Source organism: Nipponia nippon, unplaced genomic scaffold, assembly GCF_047370975.1.
Source record: "Nipponia nippon isolate SJK-2023a ecotype South Korea unplaced genomic scaffold, ASM4737097v1 scaffold_1, whole genome shotgun sequence".
In the NCBI taxonomy this organism is placed as follows: Eukaryota; Metazoa; Chordata; class Aves; order Pelecaniformes; family Threskiornithidae; genus Nipponia; species Nipponia nippon.
Genome location: NW_028262290.1, coordinates 166,105,651 through 166,127,782, shown reverse-complemented (window position 1 = coordinate 166,127,782; position 22,132 = coordinate 166,105,651). Strand labels below are relative to the sequence as shown.

At 44.2% G+C, this 22,132-nt stretch overlaps 1 protein-coding gene across 8 annotated transcripts in view; it reads right to left on the bottom strand.

The window, feature by feature from the left end:
* PTH1R (parathyroid hormone 1 receptor) overlaps positions 1-22,132 on the bottom strand; it is a 152,020-nt gene that overhangs the window by 19,691 nt on the left and 110,197 nt on the right. For 6 of the 8 annotated variants that reach the window (XM_087732126.1, XM_087732117.1, XM_087732103.1 and 3 more), the window contains 6 exons: positions 20,695-20,755; positions 18,789-18,888; positions 15,113-15,207; positions 13,013-13,154; positions 11,716-11,757; positions 10,279-10,679 (listed from right to left, as the gene is read on the bottom strand). In XM_087732126.1, coding sequence (XP_087588252.1) covers positions 10,317-10,679; positions 11,716-11,757; positions 13,013-13,154; positions 15,113-15,207; positions 18,789-18,888; positions 20,695-20,755 — 803 coding nt within the window. In that variant the 3' untranslated portion in view covers positions 10,279-10,316. Of the gene's footprint in view, positions 1-17; positions 10,680-11,715; positions 11,758-13,012; positions 13,155-15,112; positions 15,208-18,788; positions 18,889-20,694; positions 20,756-22,132 lie in introns of those variants that run through there. The other 2 variants (XM_009475320.2, XM_087732108.1) reach the window with 2 other exon arrangements.

Genomic DNA, 22,132 nt, shown 5'->3' with positions numbered 1-22,132 from the left:
CAGAAGAAAGATTTCAATAGAATCAATAAAGGTTGTTTTTTATTTTAATTCCCTTTTCATACACCTGTGGTTTGTCATTTTCCGCTTGTTACTTTGGTCCATACAGAAAGCAGAAGTGGAGGAATGTAAACCAAATGCCTGCCTGACGACACACACAAGGCAATGTCCCCGTAACACATAGAAAGAAATCACAGTTTTGTTCTTTAGTTTTTCAGTTTTGTCCCTCTTCTGAAGTGAAACAAGGTCTTAAAAACCACTTCAGTGAAAGCGCTCATGTTGGAGGGGGAAGAACATACCCCAGCTCCTTTCCCTCCTGCTCAGACTAGAAAAAAGGAGCCAACATCTTGAAAATAGACTCCCTGGGCAGAGCCTGGGAGACCGCTGGGAATGGCTGAGTCCTTTTTCTAATGCCCAGACCCCATCACTTCTGGTGACTGCCACGACTGGGTCACCCTGAAGTTGCTGAGAAGAAGCAACGAGTTTTAGCAGCAGGTCTGTCTCTTCGTGCATGCCCCAGCTTATGCAGATGGCAAGAGATCGACATAGTATTTCTGAACACAGGGATGGGCCAAGGGAATAGATTTGGGTGGTGGTGCTTGGTTATGCCTGTCCTTCCTCTTCTGCCACCACCTGACTTTCCTTGCCCACCAGCTCTACCTCATACAACCTGTCCTTTCAAGCATTTCACCTCTAACAACAAATGGCTCCGTGTTCATCCTTCCCTGCAACTCTCAAGGATGAATGATTAATTTAGAGAAAAATAAAAAGGTAAAAGCTTGGCCTGGCAAGAAGCACCCAGCTCTATGTTTAGAAGGACCCATGCCTGTTGTAATGCTCTGGTTTAAATAGATGCTGCTTCTCTGGTGAAGTCATTGTTTTGTCTTCTGTTTTAGGTACCTGAGGTCTGCCTGTTTGGAGAACACCCTTCATTTAAGCTTGTTTTAAGCAGTCTTTCAAGTGGATATTGTATCTCTATTTCAGAGGATGTAGGCCCAGGCATTTTGGAAACCCAGTGCACGCTAATCCCATCTATCTCAAACATTTTAATCCCATGCCTTTTTCTAGCCAAATATCTACCACATCCTAAATCCCCACATGTAGAAGCTGATACCAATACAAAAGCCCAATGTTGTCACTCGTGAAGCATTTCAGGAGAGGAGACTGCCACTCAGACCATCTTTTACCTCTTGATGTCTGCTTTCTGGTCTTTTAGTGCTATTGATCTAAAGCAAAAAGACACCCTGAAATGTGGGTGGCAAGTAAGGTTTTGGGAACAGGGGAGGTAATTTATTTGCATCATTACCCTTTTCCTCTTCAGAATTTATGGGTGAAACCCACTCCATGGAAATCAACAGACATTTTAGTGTCGATTTTCATGGGGTCAGAATTTCATCCTAAATTGATGCCAGCACATCTGTGTTGTTGCACACCACAGCGCTTGCCCAGAATCATTAACCCTCAGTCTGAGGAAGATAATCAAATACCATCAAATTCCTTAGTTAATGTGCCAGGAAAACAATTGCTACGGTCACAGGGAGAAGTTACTCTGTGGGACCCAGGAGAAATGAGTCTGAATTCCAGGTTCTCATGTTGAGGTTGTTCTAATGTACTCCCTTTTTTCAGGTGAAAAAAGAAGGGAAAAGTGCCAGTGAGGATGAAGAAGACGACAAAGTTATACTGACTTTGTTACATGCCCCCCATTTGCTCTCTCAAGACACCCCCTTTTTAGGAGAGAGCATAATTGTGCAATAGTCTGCCTCTGTCAGATCTGTGCTGGATAGGGAGGTCTGCCTGAAAAGAAGCCAGACTTATAAGACTTCCTAATTACTTATGATCATCTGGGTCAGCTCTTCCGTAACTTTTTCTTCTGTTCCTGGCGCCTGCCAGACTCTGAGCTGATTTCCAGCCCTGCCCTGCCTCACTGGAGTCTTGCAAATCCATTCTGAATTAGGACAAAGCTCGTTGCATGCCCTTCTTGCAAATGCTGCCTTTGGCTCCCTTACAAAGCAGCATCGCTGCCCTTCAGTACTGAATGCCATCAAGAGATGTGGTCAGAGAAGAGATGGCCCCAGATGGGTGCGGTAATTACATGCCACAGATGCAAAGGCAGTTCAAGGGACGGTTCTGCAAGTGTGCCCCAAAGTAGCACTAATGTACCAACCTAGAGAAGGATGCAGAAACCACATGAGCAGCTCAGAATATTAAAGTTAAATTAAACAAGAATATTTAATAGCAGTGTACCAGCTCTAACCCTAAGCCCTCTGAAAACAGTGGAAAGACATTGTGTGAGCTTTGCAGGTCATACTGAATGGCTCGAGATCTTCTATGAGCAAAACATGAGCGAGTTCAGTTGGAGGATGAAATGCTGTGCCAAGGTTTGCAAACCTTTCCCTGGTCCGTGGGAAAGGTTTCAGAGAAACCTTATTTAATATTTCTTTTAGTGCTCCCCTGTGACATTCTTTTCCCCACTTGCCTCCCAAGTCCTGACAAAATGTTGGTATTATCTTGAACTTTGTATACTGCTTAAACCTGGAAGACAGCATGAAAACTTGGAGGATCTGAGTTCACAGGCAAGTAGGATAGAAAAGAAAAGAAAGAAGGGGCTAAGATAAATCCCTACCAATTGAAAGAGCTGAGTGTGACCAAATGACCGCAATGTATGGCAGCGGGGAGAACAGGCTAATCTGGACAGGAACAGATAAAACGGGATTGTTTTATGTGGCAGCTGATGCCTTGGGTGTCCTTTTATTTAATCCCAAACAGCAAGCCTGGTCTCTAATTCTCAGCAGAGTATTTCTGTAGCTGGAGCTGGAAGCTTTATTTTAATTCCATTATGCAAATTGTACATGAGTCCTGAACTGTGGTCTAGATTCAGATCTGTTTTGCTTTGGCATTAGACCGAGTTAACTAGATTAACTTCAGTGGAGTAGCTCCTGCCTTCTGCCAACGAATATAAAATCAACATCAGGCCTGTTTCTAACTGTCCTGCCCTAGAGACCAGCTTTGAATGACTCTGTCCGCTCCTTATAGCTATTCTGTCCACCACAGAGAACTCTGTCCGCTTTGGGAGGAGCCAGAAAGCCAGACACTGCACAGACCCATCAGAGCACTCAACAGAACCTGATGAAATAAATAAAGGATAACTTATAATTACTATTATTGTTTATAATCCTTCTTAAGTGCAGCATAAAGACAGCAAGTCTTTTTCTTACTCTCTGTGCCCTTTTCTTAGAAATTCACCAAGAACAAAAGACTATTTTGACAGAGCGGCCTTCCACCTCTGCCAGGGTACCTGTGCTCTGAATCCGGTGTGATGGGTACGATAAGACGAGGGCACTGTGCAGCTGATCTGAGCAAAACATGTTCCCATCCCAATGCTCTGGTTTGGTTTTGAAACTGAGAGTTGAGATTGGCTTCTAGCCATAAAAAACCCTGAATTTGCATCCAGTTAAAATGGAAAATGAAATGCTTAACCAAGTTCTTTAAATAAGTTTATGGGGGTTGTTTTGTAGGCCCCATTTGGAAAAAAGAATTTAAGTGTAGAGAAGGACTCCAACCAATCTGAATTTGGAATTGATATAGAGAGTAGGGGTGTCCACCCGGCTGGTGTCCTTTTTGTGGGCTTCTCTACCCTCTAGGCACAAGCAGCCTCAAAGATCTGAAATGGTTGATGGTCCATCATCAGCCTAATGCTACAGGTGAAGTAGGTACATGGGAGGCTGCTAGCACTGCCAAAAGATCACATCTTAGCCCCAGCTTCAACTGCTGGACTCTCAGTAGAAGATACCTGCTCCAAAATCTCCATAACTTCCTACACACCAAAGAGCAGCCAGTGAAGATGTCTATTAGCACTGAGTAAAGCAGCACCCTGATTAGGAGACCCTTTGCCTATTATAAGGCTTGATATATAGACAGCAAATTAATTTGGGGTTAACCACTAAATGAAGCACATATTAGCAATATTTCTGTTTCAGCACAAGATTGCTTGATGTCTCTGAGCTTTAAATGACCAGTCATAGGTCATAGGCAAAGGTGGGTTCCGAATCGCATGTCCATGCATCTCTCTCCATCCTAACTCATTCACAATGGCCTATGGAAGATTTCCTACAGAGAGGCCAAGGAGCACATGGAAACACCAAGGAGACCAGATTTCTGCCTCAAACTTTCTGGCCAACTAAGCATTATTGGGAAAAAAAAAAAAAAAGAAATGCCAACCTGCATTTTTTGTTCTTCTTATCCCTTTTGTCTTTTTCCTGAATGAAAGCAAATTCAATCTGCATTTCTCAGGCTATATATATATATATTGAATCAAAGTGGTGGAGTTATGTTTTAATATTGTTCAGTTAATTATGTGTCTTTACAACACCTCACCTCTGCTTTCTTTTGCTCTCCCACCCTTAGCTAAGAGCTAAGCTTGAGTTTTGATTTTATGAGAGGCCACAAAAATAGCTTGGGTGGAACAGGATGAGCCCAAAAATTTTTATACAGATGGCAGGATTTGCTGCCTCAAAACAAAACGTTCCTTTGGGCCAACAGTATTTGCTGTCCAGCAGGTTCAAACTTTCACTTCCATGGGCAAAACCAGGAAAATTGCTTTCCAATGAATGTCCGCAGAGATGGACATGCTCTTTACTTTACTTACACAATTTATGAACTATTATGTTTTCCAGGCAAACCCAGACAGCCATGGCCAATCATGATGGAAATTTATTTATAGAGTCTTTCACAAGCTCATTTCCTTTACAATTTAATATTTTTCTCATTTCAAGACACCCTAGAGAAATGGGATATAAAATCTACTCTGGCGAATCACACTGGATGCTTGAAAAGCTCTGTAGCTGGCCAGGGATATCATATATGTCCTCTTTTTACTCTGCAGAACATGGCAGCCCATCAGCAATAGCAGTAAAAATAATAATAACAAAAAATCAAACAGAAAACCTGTTCCAGCATGAAGCTTGTTGAAAAAAGTTGATTTTTCTAGACCTGCCTGAGGGTGCAACATGAACTCTTCCCTAGCAGGTGCTGTCAGCAGGGAGGTGGCATGGTGAAGACCTACGTTAACCTGCCCATGGCCTTAAAACAAAGCTTCCTCACCTGCTGAGTTCACAACTTGCAGCCACCAGTGCAGTGGCAATTCGTGACATAGGATATAGAGTTGAGGAGCCGTTACCCCCCCAGTTTGGAAAATACTGCCCCAGATTTCTTTTTCTTATGCTTCCTGTTACAGCTAAAATGTCGTAAAATTCAGATAAGGCCAGAAAGAGAGGATGTGAGCCACATTACTGCTGCATAACTTTCCGTGACAAGACACAGATTGGTTTTCAGCAAACTTATGGGCACCAACAGGTGGAAAAAAGGACGTACACCAATAAGAAGCAATGTTGCACATTAAAAGACTTCACAGGTTCATACAACCTCTCCCTTAAAGGTCAACTCTTAAAGTGCTTTCTCTCATTTCATGCAGTCCTATCTCAGGTGAAAGAGTCATTGACCATAGTGAGAGATTCAGATGAGTTAAGGGATATACTGATCACTCCTCATTGTCAGTAATTCTGCTTGAAGGTGGAAGGTGTGCAGGAAAATTAGCCCGTGAAAAAGCAAGAGAATCCAACTTATAAATGAGGTTTCTTAACTTTTTGAAACATCAGAACCTGAAATTCAAAAACTTTTAAGCCAGCCATTGAGTTCGTCACAACAATAAACAGGAATAGAAATTGGAGATCCTCCCTCTTAGTGTATTTTCACAGTTTAAAAAAATGGAAAATTCTTACCAGCACTGTGGATGTTCTACAATTTTCAGCCAATTGCCCATAAACAGATAAACGAAGCCAGTCCCTGGCTGAAGAGTTCAATTTTGAGAGATCTTCTTTGTGAACTGCTTTGGCTCTAATATGTATCAGACAAGAAGAAGCAGAGTTGAGGAATGGTGAGGAATAGGACAAGACATGATCTCATCTGAACCAAGACCAAGCAGTATATAGAAGGTGTAAAAACACTTGTCTGCACATCTCCAGGCAAAGCAGAAATGACAAGGCTGCTGCCAAAAGTCATCCTTAAGAAACACAAGGCTGAGGAACACTTAACAGCTCTGTGTCCATCCAGAAAAGAGGTAGATCAAGTAGGAAGGACTCATGAGGAAAAGTAGACTACATGCTGTGGATGGGAATAGAAGAAGTGCTGGGCTGGTACCATGAGATGAACCTGCCAGGAGGTGAGATTCCCTAAAGTCCAGCATCTCTGTGGCACTGGAGAAGAGGACACCCATCCAAAAGGTGGGCAAGGAGTTTCCTCCCCATGTGAGCCAGTCAGCTGGGATATTGCAGTGCACAGCTTGGCCTGTGCCAGCCCAGCAGGCTTAGAGAAGTGAGAGAGTCTATAGGACTCCTGACTGTTGCCAGCTGCTTTACAGGATGGGAAGAAAAGAGGCACAAAGCTGACACCTTGGAGGAGGGAAAACTAGAAAAATACAGGCAACCAGCTTCTTTGGACCTTTGCCTCCTGCTAGAAGTGAACTTGAGAAAGTGTCTTTGCCCATGTGTTTGCTGCACACTGACTCCAAAACAATCCGCTCTCTCTGCTCCACCATCCCATGTTGGACCTGAAGCAGGATGGGCACAAACCCTGCCCTGCCTGCAGGGTTTGCAGTGGTCACTAGATGAATCACAGACAAATGCATCCTCATCTCACCACTTTTCTGTTTTCCATGGCCTTCGAGGCTATGTCTGCACTAGTAAATCAGGAGAGGAACTCTCACCCCCAGGTGGACTCAGACCTTTGGATGAGGACAAACTGTCCTTGAGAAATATCTGCATCTCCTGGTGATGGAGAAAGCAAAGATGACCCCACTCTGAAGCTAGAGGCTTTGGCCAAGCACCAGCAGGACCACTCTGCTTGCCCTTCCAGGGCAAATCGCAACCACAAATTGCTGTTCCTTCTCTGTTTCTAGACATCACAGGTCTTATCCCTTCCTTATTAAAATCAATGGAGGATGTCTTTGGCTCTCTAGTTAATAGATCGTGGCCTATACATTCAATCAAGAGTTTGCGATCAGCCCAGGAAAGACAGGAACACGCTTTGACAAACATACAGTCTGCTGTGCCTTAATGGCAGAGTTATTCCCCTGTTTTAGTATCAGCATTTTCCCGGTTTTGCATGAATATTGTTCAGGCACATGAACACCCAGAAAAAAAATCTATTATCTATGATTTGTAATTGAAAGGATTAAGAGAAGATTTCTTCTCCTGTACATTCCTTGTGCATGTAATTTTTAACTATGTTTAACAACAGGTTTTAGACACTTATTGTAAATAATCCAGTGATGAATGCACTTCAATGAGGGTTGCATTTTATGAGGTGTGTTGTATTTGTTTATAAACAATTTCATGGCTTTTGTTAATTCCTTGAACTTTGCTAAGTGATTGTCAAACATGTTATATAATCTTGAGTTCTCAGTAACAAACACAAGCAAATAGTGAGTCACTGGTGGGGTTTTTTTGGTCTTTTTTTTGCTTTGTTTCAGCAGTGAAATGATACACTAAGAAATTTCTGTGAGTGAGAAAATCAGGAGGGTCATTGCGTCTACTTGGCAGGATGCACAATACACTTCTGGAAGAGTGGAAAGCCAGAGCCAGCATATTCAGTGTTCTTCTCTCTCGTCGGCGGTTCAGCCACATGGGATGCTAAATAACACAGCTGTACACACTCTGACAGCTGACTGCCCCCTTTGATTGCCTCCAGAAGCCATACCAGCATCCATGAGGAGAAGGCGAGCAGTGAGTGTAGCTGGGCTGACCCAGATTTCTGCAGAGCTGGTTAGCTCTCCATGCCAAACTTTCACTAGAGTTGACTTCTCTTGCAAGATTACTTAACTTCTCTGTAATACTATTGTTAGTATTGTTATATGAATAACAACAACAATAATAAGAGAGCATGAAAAAAGATTATTCTTTGAAAACCTGACATTTCAATAGCTGCCATTTGGCGGTAAATGGTTATCATGAGTTTTGACTTACTCTAATGACACACACACAAAAAAGAACAACACAAATAAATACTGGCTTTTAAAGACCTGCTCATGTGTGTCTGCAACTGGTGCTTCAGTGCCTGACAGAGGACTGCCTCTCAACCACCACATTCAATACCAGGTCTGAATCCAAAACTCAGAGATGTCGAGGGGAGGAGGTTTTCCCCTTGACTTCACTGGGTTTTGGATCAGGTCCTAACCTGAGACATTGTTTAAAGAAGATGTGAGACACAGAGTCAAGATCCCAACTGCTCTTCCTGACCTCCTTCAGAGTTTTGGGGAAGTTAGTCCTTAATTTGCCCTCAGAAGACCAGCTGGTTGCAGTGACTGGATGCATCTCAGAAGTGCTGGTTGATGTGACCCAGCAGCTGTATCTAAAGGATCAGGATAGAGCGTAGATTGACCCATTGGCCCCACCTGCATCCTACTTCTGCAAACTTGCCCAATACCCCTTTCCTATTCCATTTGAGCAACAGCCAGGTGAGGTCAAAATGCTTCAGGTACTAGAAACTTGCCAAGAAGGAAAAAAAGAAATAAGAAAAAAAAGCACCATGAGGAGCTGACTCCTAGACTGCAGCAAGGAAATAGTGATGTTATGACAGGGGCTGAAGAGAGAGTCCAGGCTGGCTCAGCCAGCGTCCTTCCTCTGGGGAAGCACATGCTGCAATAGGAAGTTTGGTCGCTGTTCCTAATTTCCCACTTCTGGGCAATTCTGAATCATGCTTGGAAACTGGCAGAGACCCTTTGCTGGATGCTCAGCTGGTGTGAAAAGATCCCAGCCCAGTGCACTGTTGGCCAACAAGGATGGTACCTCTTTGTCGCTGCTGAAGACATGAGGTGTGTCAGAAAATGACCTTTTGGCACACCTTGCAAAAACCACCAGCAAGGGAAACTCTGCATAGTGATAAAATCTCCCTGGTCTCTCTCTCCTGTAGGAAGGAGGCATTTTCTTGTGCTCTTCCCTTCGGAGGCAACACAATAACATTTTCTCATCTGAAAATCTCTAGGCAAACTCAATGACTTTGGTTGAAGTTACGCTTGTTTACACCAGCTGAGAGTCTGACCTGGTGTGCATATGTGTGTGTGTGACCAAACCACAAAGAATAGGAAAGTTCAGAAGATGTTCAGAGGGAGACCATCCACAAGCAATCCCTGTGCTTTTATCCATCAAATTTTGCCTTCAGATTTCATGAAGGTAAGTTTGTCTGCATCCAGCAGCTTGTGCTTCTGGGTGATACTGGCAGACTGTTGATGGAGTCTTTCTCCTCATGAGGGTTTGGATGAGTGAAAAGCAGCAAATTCGGAGAGGAGAACGTTAAGCAATTTAAAGGTTTAAAAAATGACTGAAGCCTGTTTCCATGAGTATCCACAAAAAGGGAGCGCTGAGTTAGCTACCCTCTGAACTGATTTTAGCCACACACATGCACAGGCACACACACCCAAGATCTGCAGATCCCCCGCCCTGCCTCAACCCATATGGTGGGCGCCTCTCCACTGCTGCATCTGGAAGAACAAAAATGTCGCACATTCTGATAACCACATTTTCCATCCTAAAATTGCACTGGTTTCTGGCTTGCTGCTGAGACTCAGGTCAGGGAAAGGAGAACAGAGTTTTCTGCCTGCATTCAGCAACCATGAGCTGTTAACCCTGTCCACCCCAGAGGAGCATTTTGCCAAAGAGTGAGATTGCCCAAGGGAAGAACATGCGACCGGTTGTACTGAGCTGTCTGTGTTGAGCGCTTGTCTGCAAGACTGGGCAGCTATGACCCCCAAAAGGTCTTGATCAGTGTTGTGTGTGTTACCAGGCAGACTTGACAGGGAAAGAGCAAACCAAACTGAAGACGCTGATGCCCAGGGTGGCTTGTACCCTCGCAAGAAGATGGTACTGTACACTCCCCGCAAGACTCTTGCTTTACTGGGTGAGACTCCCGTTCTCCTTGGCTGCTCACACTTTCCAAGAGGTCCAAGGACCATGTGCTGCTTTGCAACCCTCCCTCGCAAACTCTCAGTATCTCTGTTGTTCAGCAGGTAGCAAGGCCCGTGGGTCTGGGTAGCCCTGCCTCCGTTAACACCAGGGAGACTTAGATCACTGAGTATATGTATGTGATCAACAGCTGGCCACATTGGTGGCTCACTTTTTTTTCCCATATAACTTAACCTCTCGTTCCACAGAACAGAGAAACTGTATGGAAACCCTTGGCATCTAATGTGTGGCCTGATATTCTTTTGCCCACTAAATGCTCTCCAGGAACCTTTTTCATCCTTTTGCTTCTTTTTTCTCCTCCTCTCTTTACATCACTGTCTCTCTTTCTTCTTCAACAAATACTGTGGCTTTGTCTCCATCGTAAAGCCCAGAGCCATTCAGGTACTCCTCATCTTTGTTGTACTGCTCTGGTCCAGAAGAAGGCATGGAGTTTTCAGAAATGGAGCCATTTTTTACATAACCTGGCAAATTCCGGTGTCCATTGAGGGTCCCTGGTATAAGTCTCGTATTGAGATGGAGGGCAAGTGCCCCTCTTGTGGCTACATTTGTGATGCTGGTGTGGGAAACCATTGGTCCATAACTGTAGGTTGTGCTCCCACTTCGTGCTTTCCTTTTAAAGTCAAGTGCTAATGTCCACCTGCTCCATGACTTCTTTATTTCTGCTTGGACCTGAGAGACAAGAGGGGAAAAAAAGCATGAGTGGGAGGAGAGAGAGGCAGAGAGTCTTCAGAAGGAGGTAGTGTCTACAGACAGAATGGGTGAAGAACTCTTTGCAGTGTGAAATTGGAAGGAACAGTAAATTCACATTAAACCTGTCCTTTCCAAATGAAATATTTGACATTGGGAAGCTTGAATGCCTGAAAACATCTAACTGAAAATATGGGTTAACTCTCTCCCAGGGTTAAGGGAGACTGTGCAGCACACCCAGGAGTGAGTTATCGCAATGTACCATGAGCATCAAGTATACGTGGGATGAACCACGTTCGGAGGTGCCTGAGTCTCTAGAAATTTCCTCATGAGTTAGCTGACTACTTTAGACTGAGTGTCCCACTTTTAGATGGCTAAAGTTAGGATGAGATCAACTCCCCTTATGGTATGGATTTCATCTTGGTTTTATGCTGTAGAACATAAGCAGCATATCTGTAGTTTGCATTTCCCCTTAAAGTCCATAAGCTTAGGCCAAACCAGCCTTATGCTGGGCCATGAAAGTAGCTCTGTTCTTTCCTGATGTGCATCCACTGACCATCTAGTTTCTTAGTTTGCAGCCATAGAGGGAATTGATAGAAACAAAGACATTAAAGCATATCACTCTGGAAATAAAAAAAAAAAAAGGTCAAAAAAACCTGGACAATCAAAAGAGCTTGCTGGTTAGGCAGCCACTCTATCAATCCACTTTCTTCCTGTCACAGATCTGCAATTAAGTAGCACTAAACAGCATTTATGCTGGGAAAACAAAAGGTAAATTTTTTTCTCTGTTAGCTACTTCCAGTGACTAATTTATTGGTGACATATTGACTTGGATGTCTTACATGACCAAAACCGAGGGTATGAACTTTCTATATGGACTGACAGATCTTTCACTGAGTGCAAAACAGGGTTGTGTCTCAAGAATAAGTGGGGATATGCTGATGTGCATCCACTTTACCACCTGTGTGTGGGACTAACCTAACAAAGGAGGGAAATAATTAAGATGCTTGTGACTTACCTCTCCATTGCAAAAACAGTATATGATGGCAACAAAAAATCCCTAGAAGGAAGAAGAAACAACATATTAATGTTAGTCTTGCTACATGTGAGTATCTCTTTCCTGATGGTGCTGCCCAGTGTCCCTGTGTTCCTCTGAAACCAAAGACACTCATAATATGCTGTGTATAATACGCGTAAGAAACCTTGCATTGCTCAGTAGCATAGGACAGATAAACACAGCCATTTCCCTGCAGACTATTGACAAAGTAGGTAGCTATATAAGCCCTCTGGGTCATGGTTTAGCTAACAGGTCTATTTGCACCCCCAGATCTTTTGCAAAGTTTCTGAGATGGTAATGGGTGCCTGGGAAAACGGTGGGGTCTCCCTCACTGGAAGTGTTTATGTACGTATTGGATAAATGTTTCCAGTGTTTTACATGTAGCTGGTGCTGCTGCAGGACAGGAAGGTGGAAGATAACCCTGATGGGACTTTTCCAGCTCTAGCTGCAAGTGGAGCAGCCCGTGCGTGGAGCAGAACTGGCTGAGTGGGATCAGCAAAAGAATTCAGATGTGAGCAAACCGTCCACATCTTTTTGTTGGCCAGTAGTTTACCCAGGTCTTGCTAAGGTCACCCACTATTTTATCCCATCTGCACCCAACAGGCATTGTGAAAGCACGTGAATGCAAGCTTGGTCCCCACCTCCCTTACAGTTTCTCTAAACTATCATCTGGCCAGACCCACTGTCCCCCTTTCATCATCCATATTGGACAACCATGACGATAGGTAGTAACATGCGAGCCAAAAGTTAATCTCTCAGGGAAGGGTGTGCAGTGACTATCGAACACTGCTCTGCTTGTAGAGAGTTGCGCATTCTTGCTGCTGTGTCTTATATAGGACCAGTCCTGTAACTGAACCTGCCTTTTGCCCAAACCTAGAGCTGAGGAATCCTTTCACAGGACTGAAAGACAACTTGGGACAAACAAATTGGAAGCTAATGTGAAACAATGAACAACACGTCTCTGTGGATCTCTACCAGTTTATGTCTAATCTGGATGTAAAGGGATTTATTTTGTGGGGCAAGTTATCTTTCAACAGGAACATTTTTTTTGTTGGACTTTATATGTTGGTCTTTATATGTTGTGTTTTGCAAATATAAAACATACTTGATGCTAAAATACTGTCAAATCACCTTGTGAATGAAATCTGGTGTATTGTAAAAACAGCCCTGCTTCCAAAGTCAACCTCGCACTCTCATTTCCCTCCTCTTCCCACTGAAATTCTCATCGTTTGCCCCCATAGTTTAACAGTTACAATACCTGGAAAGAGTTGAACAGCATTTCATAGTGCATTTGAACTTGCCAAAGAATCCCTGACACTTCTGTGTATGGCATAGCCATGAAAACAATATAGTGAACGCCAAACAGAGGCATAAGGACGAGGGTAGATTTCAGCAGCTTCCTGTAGCAATAAGGAAAGAGAAAGACACAGAGGAAGTTAGTGGATGGAGTCAACCTCCCAGCCAAGCTCGTCCACCTCATACCTTGGGCACAAGTTGTGAGTAATTTTGCTCTTGCTCACATGTTCCCTTGGTTAGGCTTGGATATCTTACATTTACACAGGCACTGTGTCCAGCTGCAGTTTCAAACTGTTGCTTCTTTTATGGCATGTGACACAACCCAGTCCGTCCTCCAGCATGTCTTGATGTGCTAGTCTAACCCTCTCCACATGCATGCCCCCATGTGATGCTGCTGTAGGTACTGAAGACGAAGACACTAAGACATCTTTTTCAGCCTCAGACTATCCCAAGCTTTGGGTCAGGATCATGGGAAGAGGGTGGAAGGGTGCCTGGAAAGAAATGTGCACTGCTGCTTCCAGCCCCCAGCTTCTAACTGGCACTAAACCCTCTTGTTCCTAAAGCATGGTTCTACTTCAGATGTCAATGACCGGACACAGTCCTATACAACTTACAGTAGCCGACACTGCTTGAGCAGGTAGGGTTGGACTAGATGACCTCCAGAGGTCCCTTCCAACCTCAACCATTCTGTAATTCTGTGGTTCTGTCTCCCTGTTGAGGCAGGACATGAAGGTCTACCCTGGGTTAGTGCCTCCTATGCAATGAGCAGGGCTGGTGGAGAGGGAAGTGCATCTAGGAGCAGAATTACTCTAGATACCAAGGGGCAGAGGACGGTGCATTATGGGGTAAGCAGGAGGTGAACACTCTTCGGAGGTGCTTTGGACTGCAGTATCACTTGGAAAGCCCCTTTTTAAGAAGCGGCTCCATCTCAGCCTAGGACCTATGTTGGGGACTGGGGGGAGGTACAATACAACCCTGAGTACTTGGCTGGGTTTGCTCCTGAGGGAACCAGCCTTGCCTGGAAGTGATGCTAATTGAGGGATTAAACCTTCTGCCAAGCGTTAAAGCAAGTCATCAAGTTCAGGCAATTATTAAGAAGGGCAGACATCACTACCAGAAAGACCTGGTACCTCCTCTGTCCAGCAACTGGAAACCACTGAGGGAATTTAACACATTAAAAGGAGAAGGCCCCATCCAAACCATAATTAATAGCAAGCTTCAGCCAGGGAGAAATAAACAAATAGATAAATCAGAGCCCTGACAGGGCAGCAAAGGAAAATGGAGAGGTGTTTTCCTGCCAAATCTCATTCCTGCTTCAAATGAAATGTCTTGTGTTTGGAGAGTGAGATGGCAGCAATGAGCTCATGGTTTGCAGCCCAAATCATTCTGCTCTCCCCCCTCTGCATGTGTCATGCTGGTCAGTCCAGCTCAGGAGATTATGAGAAGCCTCGGGAGCTCTCAAGCAGCCAAGATGTCTCAGCAATCTGCTTTTTCTGTCCAGTTTTGATCATGCTACAAATACACTAAATTATCAAGAGAGAAGAGCTGGCGGAACAAAGAAAAACAAAATAAACAAGGAAGCATCAGATTTCCAGCAAAGAGTCGGGAATCTTTCCTCATTTCAGAAAAAGCGCTGAAACACCTGTTGAAGGGCAGATTTAACAAATCGACCAAGTTTTACAAAGCACAAGACAGAAATAAATAGAAATAAATAAATTGTTACAACTTTTAGGGGCTTCAACAGCATAAGCAGTGCTTTTATTTTTGCACTCTTGGTTCAAGGCCAGCACAGTCACTTCCAAACTGGCTGAAGAGACTGAATTCCTCTCTTTAACCTACGAGGCAGGTCCCCCAGGTTGGATTTGAGAGGTTTAGGCGATGTTTAAACTGCTGTTGATTCATTTTGCATTACCAGACTTGGAAGACAGCACTCTTCTCACCTTATTTTAGGTGTCTACAGTGTAGCCACCATGAACTAGTCACCCTGGTCTCCCTCTGTAGTCAAGGGGGTGAAACAAGGACTTTGACATCTCTCAAAAAGTGGAGAGGGTATGTGACTCACCTGTACTGTTGTCTTGAGTCACACCTCCCTGCATTCGTCTCTCGTAGCTTGGTTGCTAGGACTCTGATAATATTGATAAAAAGAATAAAATTTACCTGGAATAGGTGGGGAAAAAAAACAACAAAGAAAGGATAACTGTTAAAAAAGATCCAGATGATGATAGTGTTGTTTAGTCAATGCTTTTCCCAAGATGAGTCAAGGGGCTGTGGCAGTGACCTGATCATGCTGAAGCATGATGAAGAGCCTCCTGGGAGAGCTTGTCCTGTAGAAGGGATGAGCTCCCCAGGAAAGACCTAGTGTTTGGTGGGATCTGGTCAGCTGTATTTAACCTGAATGGTTGAGAGAGAGAAGGGAATGGCTTTCTCTAACAAAGTGTGAGCATCTCACATGGAAACACCTACATCTGAGCTAGTCAGCCCAGCAGACACCTGATAACTGGGCATGATATCAATATATAAGGCAGAGCTTACCAGGCACTTTGAGGTATGGACTACAAACAACTCTCACTATTTTTCACATCATCTTTTTTTAAAACACCATACAGTGATATGGATCATTTTCATGGCCTCATAAACCTCTCAAACTTAGTTTGAGGTCTAGGGAGCAGAGTGAAATTAGGTTATATTTGTCTCTTGCAACACACCCGAGATTAAGACCTCCTCAGTCTAAGAGAAGCATTAGTAGGATGCCTTTCCATATATCCATGTGCAAAAGGAAAGAAGAGCAAGCAAACTGCACCATGATGAAGACAGACAGTAGACCTAACTAGAGATGACAGATTAAGAATGCAGAAGGGTAATATAACTGTAAAACTTCTGTTGTATGTCTACTGCTAACTCTCCCTCTGGAGGAGTGTTTAGTATGGACCAGATAAGGACAATAAAGAAGTAATATCTACTTCCTATGCAGGGAGCCCCATCCATGAACCCATTTTGTGGCCAGCTGCTCAACTGAGCTAGTCTAGTCCTACGGGAACGTGCTCATGGTGACCCATGCAGCAAAAGGTAATGGCAACATCTCATGTCTATACTGCCACTTAACAGAGATGAAAAATGGGGAGATGTTTGAGGGATTCTCAGCTTTTTCGAGCTCTTCAGAGATTGGTTTCACTGGGGCTGGGATTTCACCTGCTGCTGCCCCAGACAAACCCCTTCTTGGGACTATGGCAAGGCCACAAGCAGACCCATTGTGTAACCATCTGCACTGGGCAGATCCTTGTTACTGGGCTAAAGCTGATGCTTATGAGTTTCTCTGGAGGCTTGCAGCAGTCATTTGACTTCTCAGATGCTAGTATAGCAGCATTTCAAGGGAACAAATTACCATGCCACACACAGGCTCATAGTTTTACGCCAGAAGGGACCACTATGAACCTCTAGTTTGATCTCCTGCAAAACGCAGTCCATAAGACCTCCTTGTATTCATTTTTTTTTGAGCTATAGCAGATCTGGGTTTCAGTGTTTCCATGACGGAGATCCTACCACAACCATTGGTAAGTCATTCCAACGCTTAATTATCCTCACTGTTAAAACAAGTAGTTCCCTGAGCTGCTGAACGAACACGGCCTGGTTTGCTATAGCTTTGTCTTCTGTGGTTGGATTCCTTCTCCTTTAATGAGGTGCAAGTTCATTTTGAACAGCTCTCCTCTGTGTTAAACAGGGGGTAAGGCCGTACTACACCCTTTCCCTTGAAGGGGCATTAGAATTTCTCTCCCGTATCTATTTGACTGTTTTCATGAGGTCTGTGGGAATTTAATATCCATGCAATCCCATTCTCTTAGTTACATTTGGTTGGGATTTACTGACTGGCACAAAAGTTGTAAGGGAGGGATGGATAGACCGAGAGGCAGAGAAGCACACAGCCTGGGGGCATATAATTCATTTTCATTGGAAACCAATCTGAAAGGGAAAAAAAAGACAGGCTTTGTTTCTCATATGAGTTTTTCTAGCTTCAAAGGCTCAAAAGTGGGATCTTGTTCTGCATTTGTCGGCTAAATGGAAGATGTCCAACCTTATCACAGTCAGGAGGGAAACTCCTGTGACTTCCTGAAACATGTGCTAAGTTTTAAAAGAAATCCAGACAACTGAATAACATCAAAGCTAGCAGCAGAGTGGAGGGATTTTAAGCCCCTCAGCCTCCAAATTCTCTGCAAATGCATCCAGAAAATGCATAACTTAGTCCAGCAACATATGACCAGCCAGTGTGGGAACTGAAAAGGCAGCCAAGTGAACAATATGAACCCACAGAAATTAAACAGAAACAACCCACAGAATATTTTTGCATGATAAATAGCTGCATTTGCAAATACCCAGGGTACAAGCACAGCAGAGCCTCATGGAGAAACATTATTTTTACAAGGACAAGCCTCAATTGAGCTCTTTCTCCTCTGTTAATTGGGCTTTAAATTAAATGCAATGGGGTTGCTGGCATTCACCTAGTTGAACTATCTGAACTTTCTTCTCCATCCTACTATTTCGTTTCCAATGACCACGATGTGGGCTTGGTGATTCGTTTCTTCCAAGGTGCAGAACTAATTGCTAGAGCCAGGTGGAGAATTTCCACCAAAAGGAAATTCTGATGAAGAAAAAAGCCCCCCAGGTCCAAAGCAGCTCACCTAATTGCACAGATGAGCATATTCACCTCAGAAACTTTCCTGCTGTTTCTATGCAGATGGCTTGATTTTCTTCTCACCCACACTAATCATCTTCCGAGGCCTCCTGATTTGTGAGTCAGAAGGAAGTATATAGAGCTTGATGCAAAACCCTCTGAAGACTATAGATTCTTACTAACTCCACTCAGCTACTCGTGGATGAATGTAAAGGGGGACTAGGATGTGCGGGAGTGGACAAGCTCTTTTGCACACACTCATCTAACCATCAGAAGATGGAGTGATGGAGAACCATAGAGAAAGAAAGAAGGAGGAAAGAGAGTAATTCATGAAAACTGTGAAAGCAGGTTCTCTAGCTAGTTAGGACCCTGCTCAAGCAAACACGTAACTACCCACCAAATTCCCCTTGTGCAGACAATCACATCTTATAATGACCTCTCCAGCGTGTGAAAGCTCAGTCCTGTGTCTGGATAATGTCACTTATATACTTTCTGTCCCCTCTGGCTCCTGGGTGGGGGCTGAAGTAATCCTCCATCAGTGACTAACATCATGTCCGATCATAGCTGGGATGGTTTAACTTTTGTCCCCACCTTTGAGGTATCTCAAGCTTTTATCAGTTCAGAAAGATGAGTCTGAAACAATCTGATGACACTGAAGCACACCTGGGGAGGTGTTTGGTCCACTTAAGGAACTCAAATTCCAGTTCTTCCCACTGGAGATGCCTGATGAGAATGTTATGACCCCTGAAGGCTTCCAGTATCACGTGGGTTAGGAATATTGGGTTGAATGTTTGTTTCATTAATGATTTTAGCATCTTACTCCTGTGCCATTTTTCTCTCCTAAGCAAAACTTGATGTTGCTCATAAACCCCCCTGCCGTATGCAGCTATCAAACTTACAGGCAGGTCAAATATAAGGCCCTTAAACTGGATATATAGAGACTCCACACTGTTAAGAGAGGAGCTGTGTTAACAGGGTGATTACAGTAGGGCAGCCTAGCTCAACTCTTCCCACTGAGCCTGCATCAACAAAAGACACTGCCTCCCACCCCTTGCAATCAGCCAGTACTCACCACGATAGCTGCCAGGATGGGCACCTGAATAATCCATTTTAAATTGCCAGCACTCAAATCCCAACACCTGAGGAGAGATTGACATCCCATCAGGAAACCACTGGTGAGAAAGAACAACAGACTCAAGTGTCTTGTTGGATAAATCCACCCTGGAAGGATGGGTTCCTCCAAAGCCTGCTGCGGTGGAAGGATCTAGCTCAAACCCTGCCTTCAGTCAGCATGGCTTCAAAATAGCCCTTCTCCTGCTGTTATACTATTCAAAACTGAAACCACTACTAAATGCATTTAAAGTTATGCTCTCCAGATGGTGGAACAGCTCTTTCCACAATCATCAAGAGTTGTCCCTTCTGGGCAGAAACCCACCCTTTTCCACTTCTTCTTCACCTCCTTACCAGAAAAAAAATACACTAAGAGTAATCCAGCTTTCATGAAAACAAGAGAGGCTGAAATGGCCTGATATTACCCCTTGGAATAAACCTGCACAACTTTGCATGGGGACAGGTCCTATTTGACGACATGGTGATGGGGATAATATTGTGGTTCTACATTCAGTTCCTGTGCTTCCTTCAGCCCTGCTCTTGCAGCGAGACCCACCCATGCCCCACAAAAGTCCTTATCGCCTTTTCATCTTCAGCCCTTATCCAAGTGAGGACTGGAAGGGCAAACTGTTGGTGGCGTGGATGTTGGGCTATGGTCCTCCATCTGCCAAGAAGGGGCTGAACACTATTTCCTCCCAGGCATTTCCAGCAGCCATTGAATAAGGTCACTCAGTATTAATTACTCTGTTTGAATTCTCTCCAACCACAGAGAGAGGAGTGCCACAGGCTTTTCTTTATCTGAGCCAGACAGCCCCCGTATGGCAGCTGCAGTTTTCATTTCACAGGCCAAATGCTGCCCAGGCAGCTATTCAAGGAAAGCGAGAGGCAGGGGCAGAGAAACCACCGGTGCTGACTGAAAGGCTCTACGAGGATGATTCTGTGCCAATGCAGATGCGTCACACTCCAGTAGCTGTGCTACTCCCTCCTTCCAAGCCTGGAGCTGAAATCCCGTTTGGAAAGCAGTCTTCTCTCAGGCAAAACCATTTAAAAAGTTGCCTGGGGACCCCCACACTTTTGCTGGCATATCATGGGTGGATGAAACCTGTTGTTTGGTCAAGCCTGTGCATTACTGGGGAAAATGTGATTGTTTTGGGGTTTGAAGATTGGATGCTGTGGATCCTTCATTCAGCATACTGTAAAAATATGAGGCCATGAGGGTGCATGAGCAGGACCAAGGAACCAACTGATCCAGTATCTTGTTTCTGATAGCAGCCAGAAGCTGATATTTAACGTGGAACAGGCAAGCAGGTAGTGATATTTTTCTAGAATATTCTTCCAACAATCTGCAGTTCAGGACAGCTTCCTGAGCCAGAACTTTACTGAGGATTTAATACTTCTGGAGGAATTTATCTTCCATGAATTTGTACAAATGCTTTTTAAACCTAAGGACATGCTGGCATCCACACCTCCTGCAGTGACGGGTTACAGCTTCACCACCTCATCAGCCTCCTTTGACTGTGCTGAACCTGCTATCGCCCAACTTTATTCCTACGCATTCTGGATTTTAAAGATCCCTGTCCTGTCCCTGTCTACCCCTGAGCAGCACCCTTTAGCCCCAGGGATAGCAACTGCAGGTGTTCACAGTTATCAAATTCTGTAAAATGAAAGGAAAGCTAGGAAAGTTGCACCCACCTTATCCTTCCCGGCCACACACTCCCCCAAAAGTCTGCTAACTTCATAGTAGAAATAACTTCTGATTTTGCCTGGTTCCTTTTTTCCTTTCAATTCACCCATGAAGTCACCATTGCCAAAAGCCCCACAAAAGCATCACACGTAAAAAGGAGAAAAGAAAATCCAATGAGACTTACTCTGTGTCAGCTAGAGTGGCTCTCACGCTGGCCCACGCTGTAACAAATACAGCAGGGAGTCCTGCAAAAAAACACAGGTCAAACGGGGTGAGGAGGGGGACCAGAGGGCTCTGTGACCATAAGCTCAGGTGGAGTGGGCTAAAGGAAGGTGGAAGAAGCAGGTTTTAAATATTCAAGCATAATTTAGACTAGGAAAGCCTGATCTTGGTCTCATATCTCTTCTGCAGTCCAAATGGTAAACCAGAGAGTGGAAGGGAGCATTTTCTGTAAGACAAATATCATGGTGTGGACATGTCCAACATACTAAACTCTCCTGGCTTCCAAAACAGAGCAGCTTGCTTTCCTGAGTTGCTGGCCAGGAGTGGTCCAGGCTTAAACTACCTCCTGGTTCGTGCTTGGGAGATGACCTAGGACAAATTGTCAAGTTGCTGTGCCTGTCCTCTAGCACTACTTTAGAGAGACGTAGCCTGTACTGCTTGAACCTGGGTGACTGATACCTGCTCTAGCCAACTGATTTGGTTTGAAGCAGAGAAGGGCTTCCTGCAGCACACCTTTCCCAGGATATTTTTTCCCTTTCCCTGTTGTCAGGGAAAGGTGGATCTGGAGTCAGGCTCAGTCCATATCTCCAGGCACAGGGCTGGATGGATTAAAAGCTCTTTAAGTGTGAAAGACTTGCTGCATGAAGCAGATAAACGCTAAATTTAGAGTAACGCTTGCAAAATGCTTTAGCCAAAGGTTCACTCCCAAATGAACCATCCTCATTTCAGCACAGTTACACTGGGCATCATCTTTTCCCTGTGAAAAGTAAAAGAATCATCAATATCCAAATGCAATCTTCTATTTATTTTTTTAGGGTCCAGTTCTGCTTTATTTGTACAACTGAGTCCCCTACTGGCTTCCCTTAAAAGACAGGATCAAATCCACAGTAGCTTCCACAAATTCAAGAATAGCCCCTTTCAGGTGAAAAAAAAAAAATAAAAAATAAATAAAGGTGACATTTATCACCAATGACTGTAAATACGCTGTTCACAGTCTAAGCTTATTGGGGCTCGGCATGCATAAGCACACGCTTAACTTTCAGCATGCACTTAAGTCTCATTAGAGTGCTTAAAGGCTTTCCTGACCACGGACGCTTTCCTGAGCTGGGGTGTGGAGCAAGGACGCCTGTCTCATATACACACGGACAACGGGGCCGTTATCTTGGTTGGAACCTTTAAATGCCACGGTAATATAAGAAAGCATAAATAATTAAACACAGAGCCTCACTCAGGACCAGCGCAGCAGCACTGCCTACAAAGATACATTTGTAAGTAATGCACCCTGCTTTACAATCCCCTGCGATGGCTGGCATTGGAAAGAAAATACTTAACCTATTGCACTGGGAACCTGTGAATGTGTTGAAGCTGAGGGCTTGGGGAAGGTGTTGATTTATTGTAAC